Source organism: Festucalex cinctus, chromosome 8 (genome assembly GCF_051991245.1).
Source record: "Festucalex cinctus isolate MCC-2025b chromosome 8, RoL_Fcin_1.0, whole genome shotgun sequence".
Taxonomy (NCBI): Eukaryota; Metazoa; Chordata; class Actinopteri; order Syngnathiformes; family Syngnathidae; genus Festucalex; species Festucalex cinctus.
In genome coordinates this window covers 19,508,748-19,525,889 of record NC_135418.1, presented here as the reverse complement: position 1 = coordinate 19,525,889, position 17,142 = coordinate 19,508,748, and the positions used below count along the sequence as shown (strand labels likewise).

Below are 17,142 nucleotides of genomic sequence, written 5' to 3'. Positions count from 1 at the left end.
CAGTCCTTTTATGCAATAGTTTAACACATTTATAGTAACGATGAAGATAAAAACAAACACTTTAACACTTTAAAGGTTTCAAACGTGTTTTTATACAACGTTAAAACTGAGCTTTGAGTCCAATTCAGTGTGATGTAAGAAAGCCTAACCAATGTACGGTAAATGTGCAGCAATGAATTAGTGTTTGGAAGCTTCTGCAATAACAGGACAATCATTCGAAAATGGAAAACATTCCATCACCCACGCAAGTGATCTACACACTATGAATAAGTTGTCGTGTGAGCAAAAACACGTTTAGGCCCGCTGCATTCACACTTCCCTGTGGCGGCAGGGAGGAGTTTCCAGCTGGCTTTCACCAGGCGTCATTGACGTCAATACAAGATGGTCAACATCGGCGGGACTCTGACTGACCTCTGATCTGCAAACAGTGGTTTGGAAAGAGGAAGGCAGGATGAGCTCCATTGCTCTCTGAAGGTGGTTGGAGCAGAAGCGGATGGATCCCTGTGGGCCAAGGTGGAACACAAAAGAACAAAAGTTCAACAATGGGCCACAGCCAACATGAGAAGTGATCAATTTTACAGTGCGTATCATCTGCTTGAGCAAGACACATGATCTGAGCCCCCATTTTTGGTGTGGTTTTTCCTATCTCGTTGAAGCTATTCCTAATGGAGAAAGTTATCCTGACACACAAAAATCTGCTCAATGCGGTAAAATGTTCAACAATGAGTGATAATGAGACTAAAACTCAAATCACTGAATATTAAAAAAAAACGTGTTTTGATTTCATTGCACAGTTTGGTTTCTCTCTGACTTTTTGGAATGGATTAATCGTGAAAACTTTCACTGTGGTTGAAAGTGAAGTGAACGAACAAACCCCTTACCTGATTAATGACCAGGTGATTGACCAGAAACTTGAGCAATGAGTCAGCCAAGTCCACCAAGTTGAGCCTCGGTGTTTGTAAAGCAAAGTGTTAAGTAATATTTTAGTAAAACTGGTTATATAAAATCAATGCTCAGAAAATCCAAAAATATTCTGTATCTTCTTTATTCACTTAATACTTCCTTCCATCTTACATAACCTACTATATTTATAGACATTTTCTCGAGGTAGAAAATACAGAAGTCATATTAAAGAATGCAGAAGTACAATTTCACAATACAAAAGTTCTTTGTTTTGTATGTATTTAAATTGCAACGACAACTGGATTAATCTTAATATTCATTCTTTATCAGATAGAATGGAAACATTTTAATTGTTTTTCTGGTCAGGAACATTCACGCATTCATTTTAGCATCTGTTTAAATTTGCACATAGGTTAAATCAGGGCAAAATAAGTGTGTTTTAGTGCTTTTTTTTTTTTTTTACTTTCTACATGGCTCACCAGCATACAGGGTGTTTCATAAGTCTATGCCCATTAGTATTTATTTTCCGTTTCATATTATGAGTTAAATATATTGTAGTTCCCTAAATAACATCTAGAGCAGTAAGAAGAGGAGGGCAGATAAATATGACAGATGCTGCTATTGTCGACACACCCTGATGGACAAAGGAAGCACTTTAAAAGCTCTCATTTGCTAAAACATGACAATCTGACATGTCAGCTTCAACGCCTCAGGGAGGAGAAGTGCCCAGACACCAAAATGTCTACCATTCAATCCTTCCTCGCACGCCTCTGTGAATGGGTAACAGTGTCAGGGGGCTGGGGAGTTGGCATAACTTTTTTTTGTGGGGTTTTATATGTCACAGAGGGTCTAACGCTGGGAGTTGTCAACTGCCTGGGGCAGCACCACAGAGATTCGTGAGAAGCGTGGGCTGAATAGGGGGATGGCGGTCATTCACTGCACACAATACTGAATTACACAAACTCAGCTCTCTGTCTCCTAAATGAACTGCTGACACAACAGAATCAAACTTATAGCGAGCTGTATTGTGGCCACTGTTCCCAATGGTGAAAGTCACTTAATTTCCACAGAATGACTAGTATGACAGGAGAGTATGTAAGGATTGATAAGGAGCGATCTTAGTTTTATGATCAACAAAACAAAGTTTTTAATATGGATTTTAAAATGTCTACCTTTTGAGCAAGCTTTTTTATTTATTTATTTTTTTGCCACAATCATATGACCCCGTCTCCATACCTTATTTGGTACGTACGTGGTTCGCCCACACTGCTTTGGTTGGTTTAGGGCGGTTGACTATTTGCTTCTAAATAGTTGTATCTCATTAGCTGTATGAACCACACCTAAGTAGTCGCATCAATCGGAATGAGTCACGCTAACAATGTAATGTCAACATGTGACTGTCATGAGATTTTAAAGCTGTTCCATGTAACAATTTGCTCAAACATATCTTTATAATAGCCTTTTGATTTGACCATTTATGACAGCACCCCCGCTTATTCCTCACAAGGGTCGCGGGGGGTGCTGGAGCCTATGACAGCTGGCTTTGGGCAGTAGGCGGGAGACACCCTGGACTGGTTGCCAGCCAATTGCAGGCCACACAGAGATGAACAACCATCCACACTCACAAGCACACCTAAGGACAATTCGGAGCACCCAATTCACCTGCCATGCATGTCTTTGGAATGTGGGAGGAGACCGGAATACCCGGAGAAGACCCACGCGGGCACGGGGAAAACATGCAAACTCCATCCAGGAAGGCCGGAGCCTGGACTCGAACCGAGTCCTCAGAACTGGGAGGCGGACGTGCTAACCAGTCATCCACCGTGCAACAATTACAATTACTCTGACTTGTAAAATGTTGATTTTTTTTTTGATTTTTTTTACTTTTAGATAACAGACACCTTTGTTTTAAAATTCTAACAAAAAGTTCAGGGAGCTGCCAGGGTCATGAGTAAGTCATGAAAGGAAAAATGAAAACAAACCAAATAAACCAATACTGTCGCTCCCCATTGTTTTCTACAGTAATGAAGTTTTTCCAAAATTTTCAAAATAATTTAATTGTTAATCATTAATGTATCTTTGTTTTAATTTTTAAACAAAATAAAAAATGCAGAGAGTTCCCAGGCTTCGCATAAAGTTAACTGAAAATTTGAGTAAATAGTTCCCTGAGGCTAACACAGTTTTAAATTGAACTATATTGGAAATTTACCGTCAGGTTTTTATTTTTATTTTATTTGTTTTATTTATTTATTTATTTAGTTATTTATTTTTAAAAGGGCAGATACCGATATTCATCAAAATGACGAATATCGGCATTGATAATCGGCCTGGCTGATAATTTGTTCATCCCTAATTTTAAGTTAAGGATAGTGAGGAGAGCAAGAAAGCTGTAGCAAGGTGGAGACTGTGGAGATTATGCACAGCAACACTGTGATGTATTTTATTATTATTTTTATTTTATTAGTTTTATATCTAGCCTGGTACTATCCTCAAAAATTATGATTAGGAATGATGAATCAGTTTAACCACAGAGCGGTCTGCTTATGTCACGCATATGGTAACCGAGAAGTCTGGCTGACCTAGTAGTTAGTATTTGCTTGGTTTATAATAATTCAACATATCAGTTTGGAACACTTGGCCTCAAGTATTATGTACTTTGTAGACTTGTAGCACTACTTTTAAATTGATTTAGTAACTTGGCACTAGGGTCATGGGCTCAGTTGGCCAAGGTTAGAAGTCCAGCAGCAGTGTTTAGAGAGAGCTGCAGCACACTTTTTTTGGGGGGGAGGATTCTAGTAGTAGTGAACGTTACTTCAAATGAGGGCATAATCCACCCTTCTACAAAGTTAAATATTTACCATAGTAAGTAGAAAAACAAAGGGAGATTAAGCTATCCTTGCAGGATGTAATGATATGTGTTCAAACACAAAGAGGTGAAATGTCACACAATAATAAAGCAAAAATATTAGTTGGCACTGTGGTCTTATCAGCACACAATTTATATTGACATTTTCCGGATTTTATGTAACTTTGTTATGCAACTCACTGATGGCTGCCAGTGCGACGTGTCGGCGCACGTTGGGAAGGTGCTTGGCCTGGAGAAAGGAGAGCGCATGAAGAATCGGCCCCAAAAAGTCAGAAGGGGAGCACGGAGGCCAGACACCAGCACTAACTTGGACAGTGGACACCACTGACACCTCAAACTGCTAAAACACACAAACATTCCGCTCAATCCCATACAGGACCATGTCATACTGCACTTGTTGATAACTTCTAGAGGATTTACTATGTTTAATTGTGTGATGAGCAGTGCTTCAAAATTTATGGCTGCCCACTAACCATCAATAAATGCCAGTTGTGGCCTGTTTAACTAAAGTGTTATTTAAGAGAGCCTTAAGGAGTCGAAGAGATAAATGATCCAGTTCATCATGAAGAAAAAAACAACACTGGGGAATGTTTGTGCAGCTCAAATATGTTTTTCTGCTGTTCTGTCCTATTAACCTTCAGACCCCTACGACAAGTTGGGAAACACTTTGAGTGAACCAACTACCTACTATTTTGGTGAAAACAGGTCATGGTGGACTAATTCAGCAATTCAGTGTCATGTTTTTAAAAACAGTGTGTTTACAATAGTTTGACTCTCAGCTCTGGCCTTCCTGTGTGGAGTGTGCATATTCCCCCGTGCTTATTTTTTCTCTAAATACTTTGGCTTCCTCAAACATTCCCCAAACTTTGAAGACACTAAATTGTCCTTAGGTGAAAATGGTCACTGTAGATGCAGAGCTTGCTGGCTGTCAGAGGACCAGTCTCTCTAATCTTGGAGGCCAGCAACAAGGTGACAACAACTAAAAGCTGCAGATATCACAACTTGGCGGCTCAGGTACGAGTCCAGGTAGTGGACCGCCACCGGGAACACCTCCTCCTCACACACCAGAACATATACTGTAGCAACAACCTGTTAGACTCACTCATTGAAAATTGTTGGAATACCTGGAAGATCCAGATGACCAGTGTCCTCCTCTTGTGGGGCTGGATGTTGGTTGCCAGGCAAGTGAGAAGACACCTTGATAGTGGTGCCCGCCTCCAGGGCTCTCCCAGGTTCTGGACAGCCCGATGAACACCGATGAATTCCAGGTTGCAGCCCGCCCGTACAGGGACACAATAATTCTCATTTCATAACGATAGATGAAGAACACAAATACCCACAATAAATAAGCAAAGCGCCCCCCCCCCCAAAAAAAAATAGAATCATTTTAAATAACAAGAAATGTCGATTAATATATATTAGATACTAGCATTAATTTATATACTATAGCAATCAACTCTTTGATAATTGGGGTATTTAGATAAAAGCACACCAGAGCAATTACATCACTCCTGGGAACCGTTTGTCTCATTAAAAACTTAGTTTACCTCCTTAAAGTTGAGGTAATTCGATAAAGCGAGAATTTGCCAAGTTATTTGAATAAATTGCCTTAAAGGCCCATTTAGCTTAGCGTAGCTGCTAGCGTGTTTGAGTTTCCTTCACTATTATCGCAGCAAATACTGGAACGACTTTTTTTCCCCCTGTAAAAACTCGCGAGGCATATAAAAATAAAAAATAATAAGAATTAAAAAAACAAAAAAAACAATATAGATAGTGTCTTTTTGAGTGGACCACTCCGAATAGGTCGCTTGCACATCGTAATGCATCATGGGAGTTTTTCCTTCGGGCGCCATATTGGGTGTCCGCCGGTTCACAAGGTACACTCGCGAGTTACACGGTAGAGCTTATCAACCTGATGTAATTTTCGCAGTATTTTCACGATTTACCGGAAGATCAAAAACAACGATACAGGCAGAAGGTGTCTCTGTGTGGCGGGATTGATCCTAATTACGTCCTGACCAAGGGTGATTTTTTTTTTTGACGGAGAAAGCTTGCTGGCCAAATGTGACATCTCTGGACATCTTTCCCTACCTCGTGTTGACAACATGCTCCATAACACGCCAACAAATCCCTGGAGGCTTACAATTATTTTGTAAGCGGGTGGATACAGAGTGTAAACTTTAACATCGCATCAGAAGAAACGGTTGCTGTTGCACGTAAGTAAACCACATGGTGTTGGTAATTCTGCACACAAAAATGTTGATTTGTTCTCAGGCTTCCTGTTATTGTGTTTACATGCACAGCTAGGTTTACCTGATGTGGTTTTTCTAACAATTTGATAACAGGCAAATATGGCAGAGCGTATAAGAATAAAAAGTAACTATGCACAGCCTCCCCGTGGCTTAATTAAATTTAATGCTACCCTTTCACTAGTTACATGTTACTTAATCAACTTATTCTAAATGGTTAAGGTTAACCACTCTCAGAGGACGTATTTTTAGTTTCAGTTTCCAGTACAATAAAACGTGTTCATGGTAACTACTGAGCATACTGACAGCTTTTCTTATGATCTCACGGTTAAGGAGGCTGTCACAACACCCAATTTCTGTCTGGTGCCAGATGGCAACAATTCCCATCACTTGTCACGACAACACCAATAGTATTACCAGGTATGTATGGCTTTACTTTTTGTAGTTTCTTATTTAATTCTATGTTTCATATTTTCATTACAATGTTTGTAATATTTTCAGATTCAGGCACAGATGAGTTTAACTGGACGGACTTCTGCGACTTTGTGGTGTGGACAAAGTGTGATCGAGCGAGTCCACCCAGATCGCTCGTTTTGGCCAGTTGGAAAAGCCAGAGTTTTTTTTCCCCAAAATCCCCTCCTTACCTGAACTGCTCGGGAGAGCATTTACTAGATCAGCAGTGGACTTCCAGTGTTCCTGCTCAGCCGCTGTCACCTACCACTTGCTCATGTACTTCAAAGATGCGGAATAAAGTAGTTTTTTGTGCTGCAGCAGATTGTAAAATCAAATGATATCACTTGAAGTGTGCCAATCTAGACTGCCAAAAGGACAGTGGTTTTGTGACAAGTGTGAAACAAGGATTATTGGGAAAACTGTAACACAGTACTGGTACTTGTCTTACATTAAACAAATTTAAAAGAGAGCAACTTTTTCCTCTGTACATAGCATAATGAAAGTCATTGCGTACCCCATCAACATTACATCATACCGTCATCTCAGGATGGTAGGCACCTGTGCTAAAATAAACTACATTAATTAACCCTGAAATTACTACATCTAATCATTATTCACCTCATTTTTTGTGCTTTTAGAAATAATAGAGATTTATGCCATTACTTTAAGAGGGACCATATTGCACATTGAGTCAAATCCTGTCATTTGTATTATGTATAGCTTTGTAAACAAACCCAACAATAGAATTTGTATAATCGCTGCCTTTATTAGCGCCAAACAAACAGTCGCATGTTGTCCTCCTCCAATGCTTTGATGCTCGCCTTCGTTTCCATCATGTCATTGGCAATCAAGTCGGTGTGGCATGAGATCCCTAAAGAAAAAAATAAAGAAAAAAATCACAAAAAAATACGGTACCAGTAATAGGTTTAATATAGTAAAGTAGTATAGTTTTTTTTGTCAGTGTAAAAGAAATGTACACATTTTGTTGCATTTTTTAATGTATGAACATTGCTACAGGCAAATACTTATTTCTATAAACACTTCCAAATGTCTCGAAAATATAAGGTGCGTGTACACACACAAACAAACACATACATTCACTCATGCATACAATATATCATGTAATGAATTCTGAGTGGCATACCAGAGTCAATGATGTCAGCAGTACTTGAGGGTACAGGTTACTGGAGCCATCTGGCTGCATAACTGCAACAATCTCTGCCACTTCGAGTCGTCTTTTCTTTGCTTGTCTCTCCTGTGCACGTTCATATCTGAGACATAGATGTTGTAACTTGGGACCCCACTTTAATGTTGGAGCCCAGTCGGGATGATTGGACAGAAAAACGGGCGCAGGGCGACCTGTTAAAATAAACAAATATATAAACAAATAAAATATGGAAAGACTGGTTATTTTACCGCAGTAGGGTGGCCGTGAATACGTTCTTTAGCATGATGTGTAGGCTACCGGGGGTCTGTTTTCTTGCATCACCCCCGGGGGTCTGTTTTCTTGCATCAGCCCCTTCTGTCTCTTTTTTTTTCTTCCAAGTTTACATTTTGCCACCAAAAAACATGTTATCGGCATTAAAAGCCCAAGACTAATCAATCCAATTTCAGCAGTAAACACTTTGCACTGGCACTACTTGGGTGAAAATGTTCGATGTTAGCTTTCGGCTAACGTCCGCTAGCCAGCTTGTACTACCGAACTTGCTTGCTCATGAATCCAAAACATAAGCAACTTGCCCATATATGGGCGGTCGAAACGTTATTAATCCTCATGCATTAAATAAAGGTAAACAAGCTTACCGCTCACAAAGTGATCGCTGCACACACGAGCCCAAAGTAACGACTTCCCTCCGGAGTCCGCACTCCTCTGTCTCCAGGCCCTGGTTCCTAATTATTTTCGGAATTCGGAAAAAAGACCGACCATTTTCCCCCTTGGCTTTGTTCGAACAGCCAACGATGCAGCAACAATGTACCATTTTAAACGCAGAAAACAAACGTGATAGATACGTGTTAGACCGAATCGCTACGTAAATGGAGGCCACCCAGCATGGCGACGACGAGAAATCCGAGGCGGAAGTGACGACATGTGCAAGCGACCTATTGGAAAAACTCACCGTGCTAACCACCACCGTAGACAGTTTAGCATGTAACGTTAGCATTCAAATGCTACTCAATGGCCAAATTTAGCAAAACAATAAATAACGGCTGAAACTATTGTATATATTGTACTTTAAACCATAGTATTCACATCATTTTTGTTAATCGCCTGATAGGCTGGTGATTATATGCTATTAAAATAAATAAATGTATTTGATACTAAATGTGTTTAAAGGATAACAAATAGTGTAAGATATGAAGAGGGCATGCGTTAGTGAATATTTTGCTGAAGATGGTTGTTATATGCCCAGGAACTGGCTGCAAACTAGTCCAGTGTGTAGTGTACCTTGCCTCTTTTCCAAAGTCACCCACAACCACAATGAGCACAGCATGATGGAAAATGGATGAATGTCTCAATTGCACCAAATACGCTCCACATAAGTAGAGCTATATAGTTTTATATTTGGAAATGGTTAAACATACACGAGAGAGAAATAAGGTGAGCTCAATTCCCAATGTATGATTTCAGTTTGCTTTTAATACAAATTGCTTTGAATTGTAGTTTCTTCCTTCCGTGCTTGACAACATACACTTGCACTGATGTACTTCTTAACTTCTTAAATATCAAACAAACAGTCCAAGCTGAAACACTGCCTGACATAATGTGGTCAACTGATTTTCATGGGGAAAGAAAGATTTACATAATTCCTGCGCTAAATAAACCACAACGTTTACATTCAGAATAAGAGTTTTCCTGAAACAAACAATTCTTAGTCCATATCAATGGTAGCGGGGACTCCAATTTCAATATCCCGTGAGTCCGAGTTCTGAAGTTCTCTGCGAATCTCTGCCGAGATCTGAGGGTGGGTTTGTATCTTCAGCAGCTCCAGCAGCGCCGTCTTCTGTTCGGAGGCCAGGTCAGGCTTGTAGCGCTGCGCTAGCGTGAGTAAACTCTGATGCCAGAGCACAGGAAGCACTCGCTGTTCGCTACGGAAAGACAGGAAGTGAGCCACCAGGGCATCTAGCACACGGAAAGGCAGGGCGTATTTCTTGTCGAGCAACAGACGCAGGAAAATGCTGTTGGCGCCGTTGTACTCCATCTCTGCCAATTTGAGCATTGTGGCACTGAAAGGTACAAAAAAAAAATATATATATATTATGTAATCTTCCACCACATTCTAACTACCCACACCTAGTGCAATGTGCTCATTTTCAAAGGAAAAAAAATACAGTCGTACCTGAAGTTATTGTTAAGAGCCCTTTTATTAAGAGACCTGGGAACTATTTTAAAGTCTTAAAAAATAAAATAAAAACACTGTTTGTTAAGGGTGGGTAAACATTTTTTTTTTTTTTTTGCTTTACATACATAACAGTGGCACATGGCCAGTATAGTATAGAATTACCTTCATCACCAAACCGACCTGGCATAAACAGGATGTTGTGATGATGCAAGAAAAAACACGACCAGCCCACGGTCACTGATCTATAAAAATATATGACTGGTCGCCATATTGCTCCTCCCAAGACACGTTTATTGGCATACGATCCTATACATTTACAGTATCGAAATTGGAAAATATTTCAGACAGCACTTAGTAGAAAGGATTTATGTTGTTTTAAATGTATTAAACATAAGAGAACTTCAGACATTTTACAACTTGCCTTAAATACATGTATAAATATGCTTAATGGTGTTTAGCACAGGAGGATTTTTTTTGTAAAGAATTATAACTGTAATTTAACAAAAGATGCCTCTGCCAAATCTAATATTGGGGTCTAAGGAACTGAGCGATAAAAGAAAAAGGGGGTCTTCAAAGCAGCACAAACATCCACTTGTTAACTTTTTTTTTTTTTTTTAACTTGTTAATAAATAGTGAGCACCCCGCCACAAAACCCCCACCCTGCCCCCATCCTTATACTAACTGCTGTATATGTCTCATCTGTACATATATCGTATAGTTTCTACAATAGTCTGCTCGCGAGGTGGGAGTAACAAGATGGCCGCCCCGTGACTTCAACAGCTTGCACTGACGTGTATGGGCTATCGGCTATCCAGTCATATATACAGGTCAGTGTGCACGCTTGGCTGACAATGTTGCTAGCTTTAGCTAGCCCCAACGCTATTAGCCTTAATTAACTGACTTGACTTGATTCATTCTAACTAGGTTCTAGTGGTGGTGAGCTATTAAATTAGCAAGCAATGTTTACATTTACTTGTGTTGGTAATTTTACAAGTGCTGTCGTGTAAGCCAGTTCTGCTTTACAGCATAATTTTATCTTTAGCTGTGATATAAATCCAAACTTTGGACATTCTTTTGCAGACTATTTCCTCCTGGCTCGCTGCTAACTGACTTCCACGTGGAGTGATGCATGCAGCTGCAGTAAACATTAGTCCATGCGGGAAAATGATCCAATGCAAAAGCATTAAGGCAGAGATTTTGTATCAACCTTTTTTGTAATCTAATTATTTGAAGCCTTGTATTTGGTGACGTTTAAAGTAAACAATTTCACCCCAAAGCTATTTTAATTCATTTTCGGGTAATTATAGTCAACAGCAGTGAGGATTGTGTAATAGTGCGTCATGTGATACCATAGCTGACACAGTAGAAGGACATCTATGGATGAGACAACAGCAATTGTCGACACAGACACAATGCTTACCTGGAGTGGAGCACAGGAATAGAACACTTGGTGAGGATGCTTCCAATGATGATTGCCTCTCTGAGAGTGCATGTCCCAGATTCACACAGAGGTAACAGTATACCTGTGGGACAAAAGAAAATATCAAATACACTTTATAAAGTTTTCATGCAGTGTAACATTATGACAAAAAAAATGTTGCACCAACCACATTAATTCACATTTGTTTGGCTTGAGTACAGAATTGACTAAATGCATTATACTGTATTTTAATAGGTCATATGATTGACATACATTCCTGAAATATGACTATCATTGTGCAAGTTTTTTTTAAGCTTATAAAATGATAAGCACATATCTTGTATACAATGGTAATAAATTCCAACGTCTGGGTCAATGTCCACATAAAATAGCATGGTTACAATTTGTACAGTGTTGATAAGGTTATAGAACTCAGGGAAAATTGATACAAGGGAATTTTGCCATGATTAATGCTTAATGTTTTTCCCATGGTTAACTTTTGCATACATGTTTTTAAAAATACATTTTACACCCAATTTTGCATGTCATACAAAACTTTCTTCAACATAATAAAAATTAATAACTTACCGGTACTTGTGTTTATGAGTACCTATTGTTAGTCATTTTTAGTACGGTAATTATCTTAACCACAGACTAAAATGTTCAATTGAAACTCAATCTGTCCACTCCAAGTAGTAGTGTATTTTTTTTTTAAGCAACACTACCTCCAAGTGGCCATATTACACAATGACGCTTTCAAAATGTGGGTCACAGTGGAAAATCCCACATATTAAATTTTGGCATAACCTGTGATCTAAACAATTGGTGACAGTGAACTTTGTGAACCAAAAAGTGATCCATACCACAAATAATTTTGTTTTGTTTTGTTTAAATCTACAGTTTTAACTAAACTGCTGAGAAAGCTGAGTATCATGACCGTAAGTATTTTAACTCTGAACATATGTTAAAAACTACAGTGGCAAAAATAAAGGAACTTCATAGAGGATGGATAAAGAAACATTTTTAAGACAGAGAAATTATGTAATGAACAAAAAATAAATTAATTTAAAAAATACATAATTTATGCTAAGTTTTCAATCAATTATAATAAAATACATAAACTCAGTGATTACTACACTAGCTATCCAAAAACCCATCTTTACAAAGAAGCTTATTATTGATTGAGTGATTAATTGAACAATTATTATTGTAAATCGCATCAGACAGGAAGCAGACTTATTAATACTAATATTTTGGTAACCTCATTTATCAAGACAAAACAAGAAAGAACTGTTAAAAATAAAAACGGACCTTTTTGTTTTTACTATGTCTGTCTTGAGTAAACATCTCACCTTTAAACCAGGCTCCTGGTTTGAACAAGGCCTTCTTCAGAGCACTATAAAGATGAAAGTTGAGTCTCTTGTACTCGGCGATATCATCCCGAACTCTGGGCAACAACACCAAGTTGTAAAATCTCTGGGCCATTCGCTCTTTTAGATTGGAGGAGAAGATTCTGCAACAAAAAGCAAATCAACGTACAGAAAGCTGTCATTGTCATCAAATCCTTATTCATGTCATGCGGGGAACGGACCTTGTTGCTTGATACATGGCAGCTGCCGTCCAGGTCTCAGGCTCAGTCAAATAGAGGACCTGCTCCCAGTTTGAAAGCGCTGGTATTATTTTGAAAGCCTTTGGCAACTTTCCACTACGATATTTTGACAGGACCTGATGTGAAAGTAACACAAAAACACATTTGAATTGTGGCTGGAATCCCCCTCATGCTGCGAGAGTATAAGAATAAATTCTAAAATTATTTTTACTATTTGTTGGGGTAATTGCAAATGTATAATTTTAAGACAATTAACCTTATTGACACCTCTGTACACTTCTACTATCCTGGGATCGAGTTGTTTCATTGGGCAGCCGGATACTTCTGACATCACTGTTCCTACTTCTGTCTGTTTTTCTGTTATCTTCTCCATTATAATGTCTGCTAGAGTTCGCCTAAAAGACCAAAAAAGAAAATAAAACACAAATATTTGTTTGTCAATAATTATGTTCATTCAAAGTGAAGATTGTGCATGGGCCTTGCCTCATTGGGGGGTTCTTATTCATGAATATCTCGATGGCTTTCTCGTCATCAGGGTCCACCACAACTTCAGTGTCACACACAGCGCTGGCGTCACCATTACCAATGGTCGCTCCAAGCGCTGGCCACTCTTCATCTGAATCTGCATCCTGAGATGAGGAACCTGAAAAATAATTTCAAGAAGAAGAAGAAAAAAAAAACATTGTTAGAGAAGCCCTTGACTTGGACCATTTGTGTGATTGACAGGATAACTCCATAACATTCCCACAAATAAATAAATGCTGAAAAAAATGTAGGTAACAATGATATAACCAAACTTGGATAGATGACAAAACATGCCATAGTCCGTCAATAACCTAGTCACAACAATTACAGTAAATATTTGTATTAACAAAAAAAAACACTTGCAATTACAGACCATAAACATGCTAAAACTGGGTGGCCTCTGCTTTTTCTGTTGACAACACTTGCTGTCGCAAAACTTTAATTACGATGTACTTGATTTTTTATTTTTTATTTTTTTATTTTTTTGCACTTTGAGACATTAAAGAACCAATCAGCTTTATTTACAAACTCAAGGTCCAAACTCCAGACGCAAATAACACATAAATGAACAGATAAATCAACAGAGGCAAAAAAATAAAAAATACTAAACGCAACTTAGAAATTTTCAAAACAGTATTTATTAAAGAGCATCACACGAGCTATCTGTACCAGTGTTGTGTTTTATTAATTCATTCTTCTATGTTTACAATTTTGTGCAGCTAGTCGGGAGTTGTAAACGAGCCGCCTTACCGAGAACAGTGACGGGTGCTTTCTTTTTTGGCATCAGGCCATATTCGGTCTGGAGTTCTTCTTGTTGAATCCTGGCTTGTTGCAAGATCTTCCTGGACAGACGTTCGTCCACGTAATTGTCTTCGCCCTCAACCCGCTCGTCCCGAAGCTTCACTCGGCCTTTGCTTCGAACCGTGTCAGTCTGTAGCATCTGGTCAACCAGCGTGTCCGACTGTCCTCGCTTGTCACCTCCGCCTTTAGATTTTTTCACTTTCGGCATGGCTGCAGTTTGTTTAGTCTGTAACAATAAAGTTCATATACTTGTTCGTGATTGTTAACTAATGTATAAATCGTCTAAACAGTGTAAACAGAAGTTAGCTAAACACGTGCAAGTGTCTTTCAGAAAGGAAGTAACGTCGCATTACGTCACATCCTCAATACCTTTTGGTTCTTTCTCGTGGAATTATATCATTCATATTAAACATAAAAAAGCACTATCGTCAATATTGCTTTATTTTTTAGTATACATTAGTTTATTTTTTTTGTTTGACTTTTATTTTATTTATGTTTTGTTTAAACCGGAAGACCGCCAATAATCAACAAGACGAAGAAGAAGTCTACCCGGAAGTGTTGAACGTGCTACGAACTCCGCATCTGGCGACAAATAATAATTATAATGGGGGTCACTTGGTGAGGTTTTATGTTTTATTGCATCCTTGTACGGTTGGAACGGTCACTTATTAAACATATTGCGTGCTAACATGGCTTTTATAAGTATTCCCTATTATCTTTATTCCACAGCATAACTTTGTTCATGATATAATGCAGTACTGACCAACCTAGTTTATTGAGCTAAGGCACTCATTTAACATGAGAAACAGTCACGGTACACCACTAAACAAAAATGGAATACAACATTTTGTTCCATATTGAAATAATCATTAGCTCGTCTCATTTCACTAACAAATCTACTGGGGTATTCCTGACACGCTTTATTCTGTTATATGAATGGGATCAAGTGGATACAAAAATTATGTACTTCCTGCCATCTAGTGGGAGAGCATTGAATTGTTCTACTTTCACGATACATTACTGGCATAGATCGATGAAACGCCATGCATTATTTGTAGTAAGTAATATTTTCCGGTCAAGTGAAGCTGGATCATTTTTCATGTCACACCTGATGATCTCTGGTGGCACACAAATGTGCCATGGCAGAGTGGTTTTGAATCACTGACTGATCGGATTGTAAAACAATGTTTGTTTGTGACTCAGTGTATGCCAGGTGCCGGTGGCAGAGGGGAAGAGTGTGCAACAGACTGTGGACATGGTGCACAAGAAACTAGAGCAGCTGGGAGCTGTGAAACAGGGCAGCTTCTGTGTGGACTGTGAGACGTACCATGCGACTGGAACTGTCAGTGGTAATGCTTAATGCTGTTATTCCATTTAGTTGCACATTTCAGTACAAATACGTACCAAAATGTGCAGCAGGACAGCTACTGAGGATTTTGCACTCTCATCCTCAGTTTTTACCATGGAGAGTTAAGAACTAATGGATTAACAGTAATTTTTGGGCTATTCAAACTGTCAGAAACAGACATGGGGGAGCTTTGAAAATAATAATACATAGTTTATCTTTGTTGTCTTTCTTGTAATATTCATGAAAGGTGCATTTAGTGCCCTTTTATCTACAGCATTGAAACTACATTGAATCACAGGATGTTCCTAATATTTCTCTCCTCTTATTTAGTTTAATAACTAGGGCAAATACTCTAATGAATGTAAATATAGTACAGAACATAATTTTGTAGCACTGTTGTGGATGACGTCCATCATTCTTGTGGATTTTGTGTGAGTTGCAAACTCACTATCTGAAAAGCCACTTTTGTGTTATATATCTGTATAATTTTCTTTACATGGTTCTGCTGCCTTTAGTGTGTGGCATCAGTTTCGACTTCAAAAGCAGAATCATCATTATTCTGAATGTAGAAACCAGCGATAGCCAGTGTTACCTTTGTGTTCCAGGTCAGCCATCCAAGCTCTTATACGTGATGCACAACTCAGAAACCCCCCTAAGTTGCTTGGCTCTGTTTGAGAATGGGCCCTGCCTGGTAGCTGACGCCAACTTTGACGTTCTCATGGTGAAGCTAAAGAGCCACTTCCAGAATGCCAAGGGTCACAAGGTGGAGTGCCGGGGGTCGCGATACCGCTACTGCGACTTCCTGATCAAAGTTGGCACGGTGACCATGAGCTCAAGTGCCAGAGGAATATCAGTAGAAGTATGCGCACACTGCCAGTGTTAGAAAAAAACAAGAAAAACAATCCCCCACCTCACTTTGTTGTAACTGTACTCACTCTCTGCAGGTGGAATATTGTCCCTGTGTGGTTCCAGGGGACTGCTGGAATCTAATGAAGGAGTTCATGCAGTCATTTCTGGGCCCCAGCGTCCCAGAGCTGCCATCTGTATTTGCTGCCAAGCCTGAAGGCATTTTTGCGCCGGCTGACTGCGTTGACACCATGACACAGTACCTGGAGTTGTTCAACAAGCTGCGTAAATTGCAAATTCAAGGGAGTAATGTGCGTTGAATTTGCCATTACTGAGGGAGAGGGCTGTTTCTTTTTTTTTTCTTTATACTTAATAATAATGTTGATCAATTCTGGTCCTGTGGATCAAGATGCTCTCTTGGCATCTAAGAAAGCCTGGACTTTTATTTTCATAGCTAGAGCCTGAACATCATGTATAAACTCTTTTGATGGACATATCTTGTATTTAAAAACATCAAAATTATTTGTGTATTCATCTTTTTACTGTGTTCACACATACGGTATACTTGTGGACCCCTACACCACTGATCTTTAGTCCCTCTCCTGTGGCTCCCAATATACATTTTTTTTAATATTTATTTTAATTTTTTAGATAAAATATTCTTTGAATGAATTTGGATTTTTTTTTATGCAAAATTAAATATTTAAAAATGTTGGTGTCCAAATATGGAAGTTGTCAGAAAAAAAGACAAAAGGCATATGAAAAGGTTAAAAAAAAAAAA

At 38.8% G+C, this 17,142-nt stretch overlaps 3 protein-coding genes and 2 long non-coding RNA genes across 5 annotated transcripts; 2 read left to right on the top strand and 3 right to left on the bottom strand.

The window, feature by feature from the left end:
- Positions 1-309: 309 nt before the first annotated feature.
- On the bottom strand, positions 310-9,232 carry LOC144023615 (uncharacterized). Its single transcript, XM_077529259.1, has 5 exons — positions 9,206-9,232; positions 8,918-9,018; positions 4,894-5,004; positions 3,950-3,998; positions 310-501 (listed from the first exon to the last, which is right to left on the bottom strand). Exons 1-5 carry the CDS (start codon positions 9,230-9,232, stop codon positions 310-312), a joined length of 480 nt encoding a protein of 159 aa, XP_077385385.1.
- Positions 5,469-8,571, top strand: LOC144023532 (uncharacterized). Its single transcript, XR_013284569.1, has 3 exons — positions 5,469-5,985; positions 6,352-6,438; positions 6,520-8,571. It is a non-coding gene; the product is annotated as an uncharacterized LOC144023532 (long non-coding RNA).
- LOC144023531 (uncharacterized) lies at positions 7,102-8,570 on the bottom strand. Its single transcript, XR_013284568.1, has 3 exons — positions 8,275-8,570; positions 7,616-7,830; positions 7,102-7,342 (listed from the first exon to the last, which is right to left on the bottom strand). It is a non-coding gene; the product is annotated as an uncharacterized LOC144023531 (long non-coding RNA).
- bysl (bystin-like) lies at positions 9,090-14,540 on the bottom strand. The gene is made up of 7 exons (XM_077529108.1): positions 14,117-14,540; positions 13,325-13,484; positions 13,098-13,236; positions 12,824-12,957; positions 12,585-12,745; positions 11,233-11,335; positions 9,090-9,696 (listed from the first exon to the last, which is right to left on the bottom strand). The coding sequence occupies exons 1-7, from the start codon at positions 14,373-14,375 to the stop codon at positions 9,342-9,344; spliced, it is 1,311 nt and encodes a 436-aa protein (XP_077385234.1). The 5' UTR covers positions 14,376-14,540; the 3' UTR covers positions 9,090-9,341.
- Positions 14,541-14,670: 130 nt separating this feature from the next.
- Positions 14,671-16,858, top strand: med20 (mediator complex subunit 20). The gene is made up of 4 exons (XM_077529109.1): positions 14,671-14,785; positions 15,371-15,516; positions 16,121-16,374; positions 16,460-16,858. Exons 1-4 carry the CDS (start codon positions 14,772-14,774, stop codon positions 16,679-16,681), a joined length of 636 nt encoding a protein of 211 aa, XP_077385235.1. The 5' UTR covers positions 14,671-14,771; the 3' UTR covers positions 16,682-16,858.
- Positions 16,859-17,142: the final 284 nt, after the last annotated feature.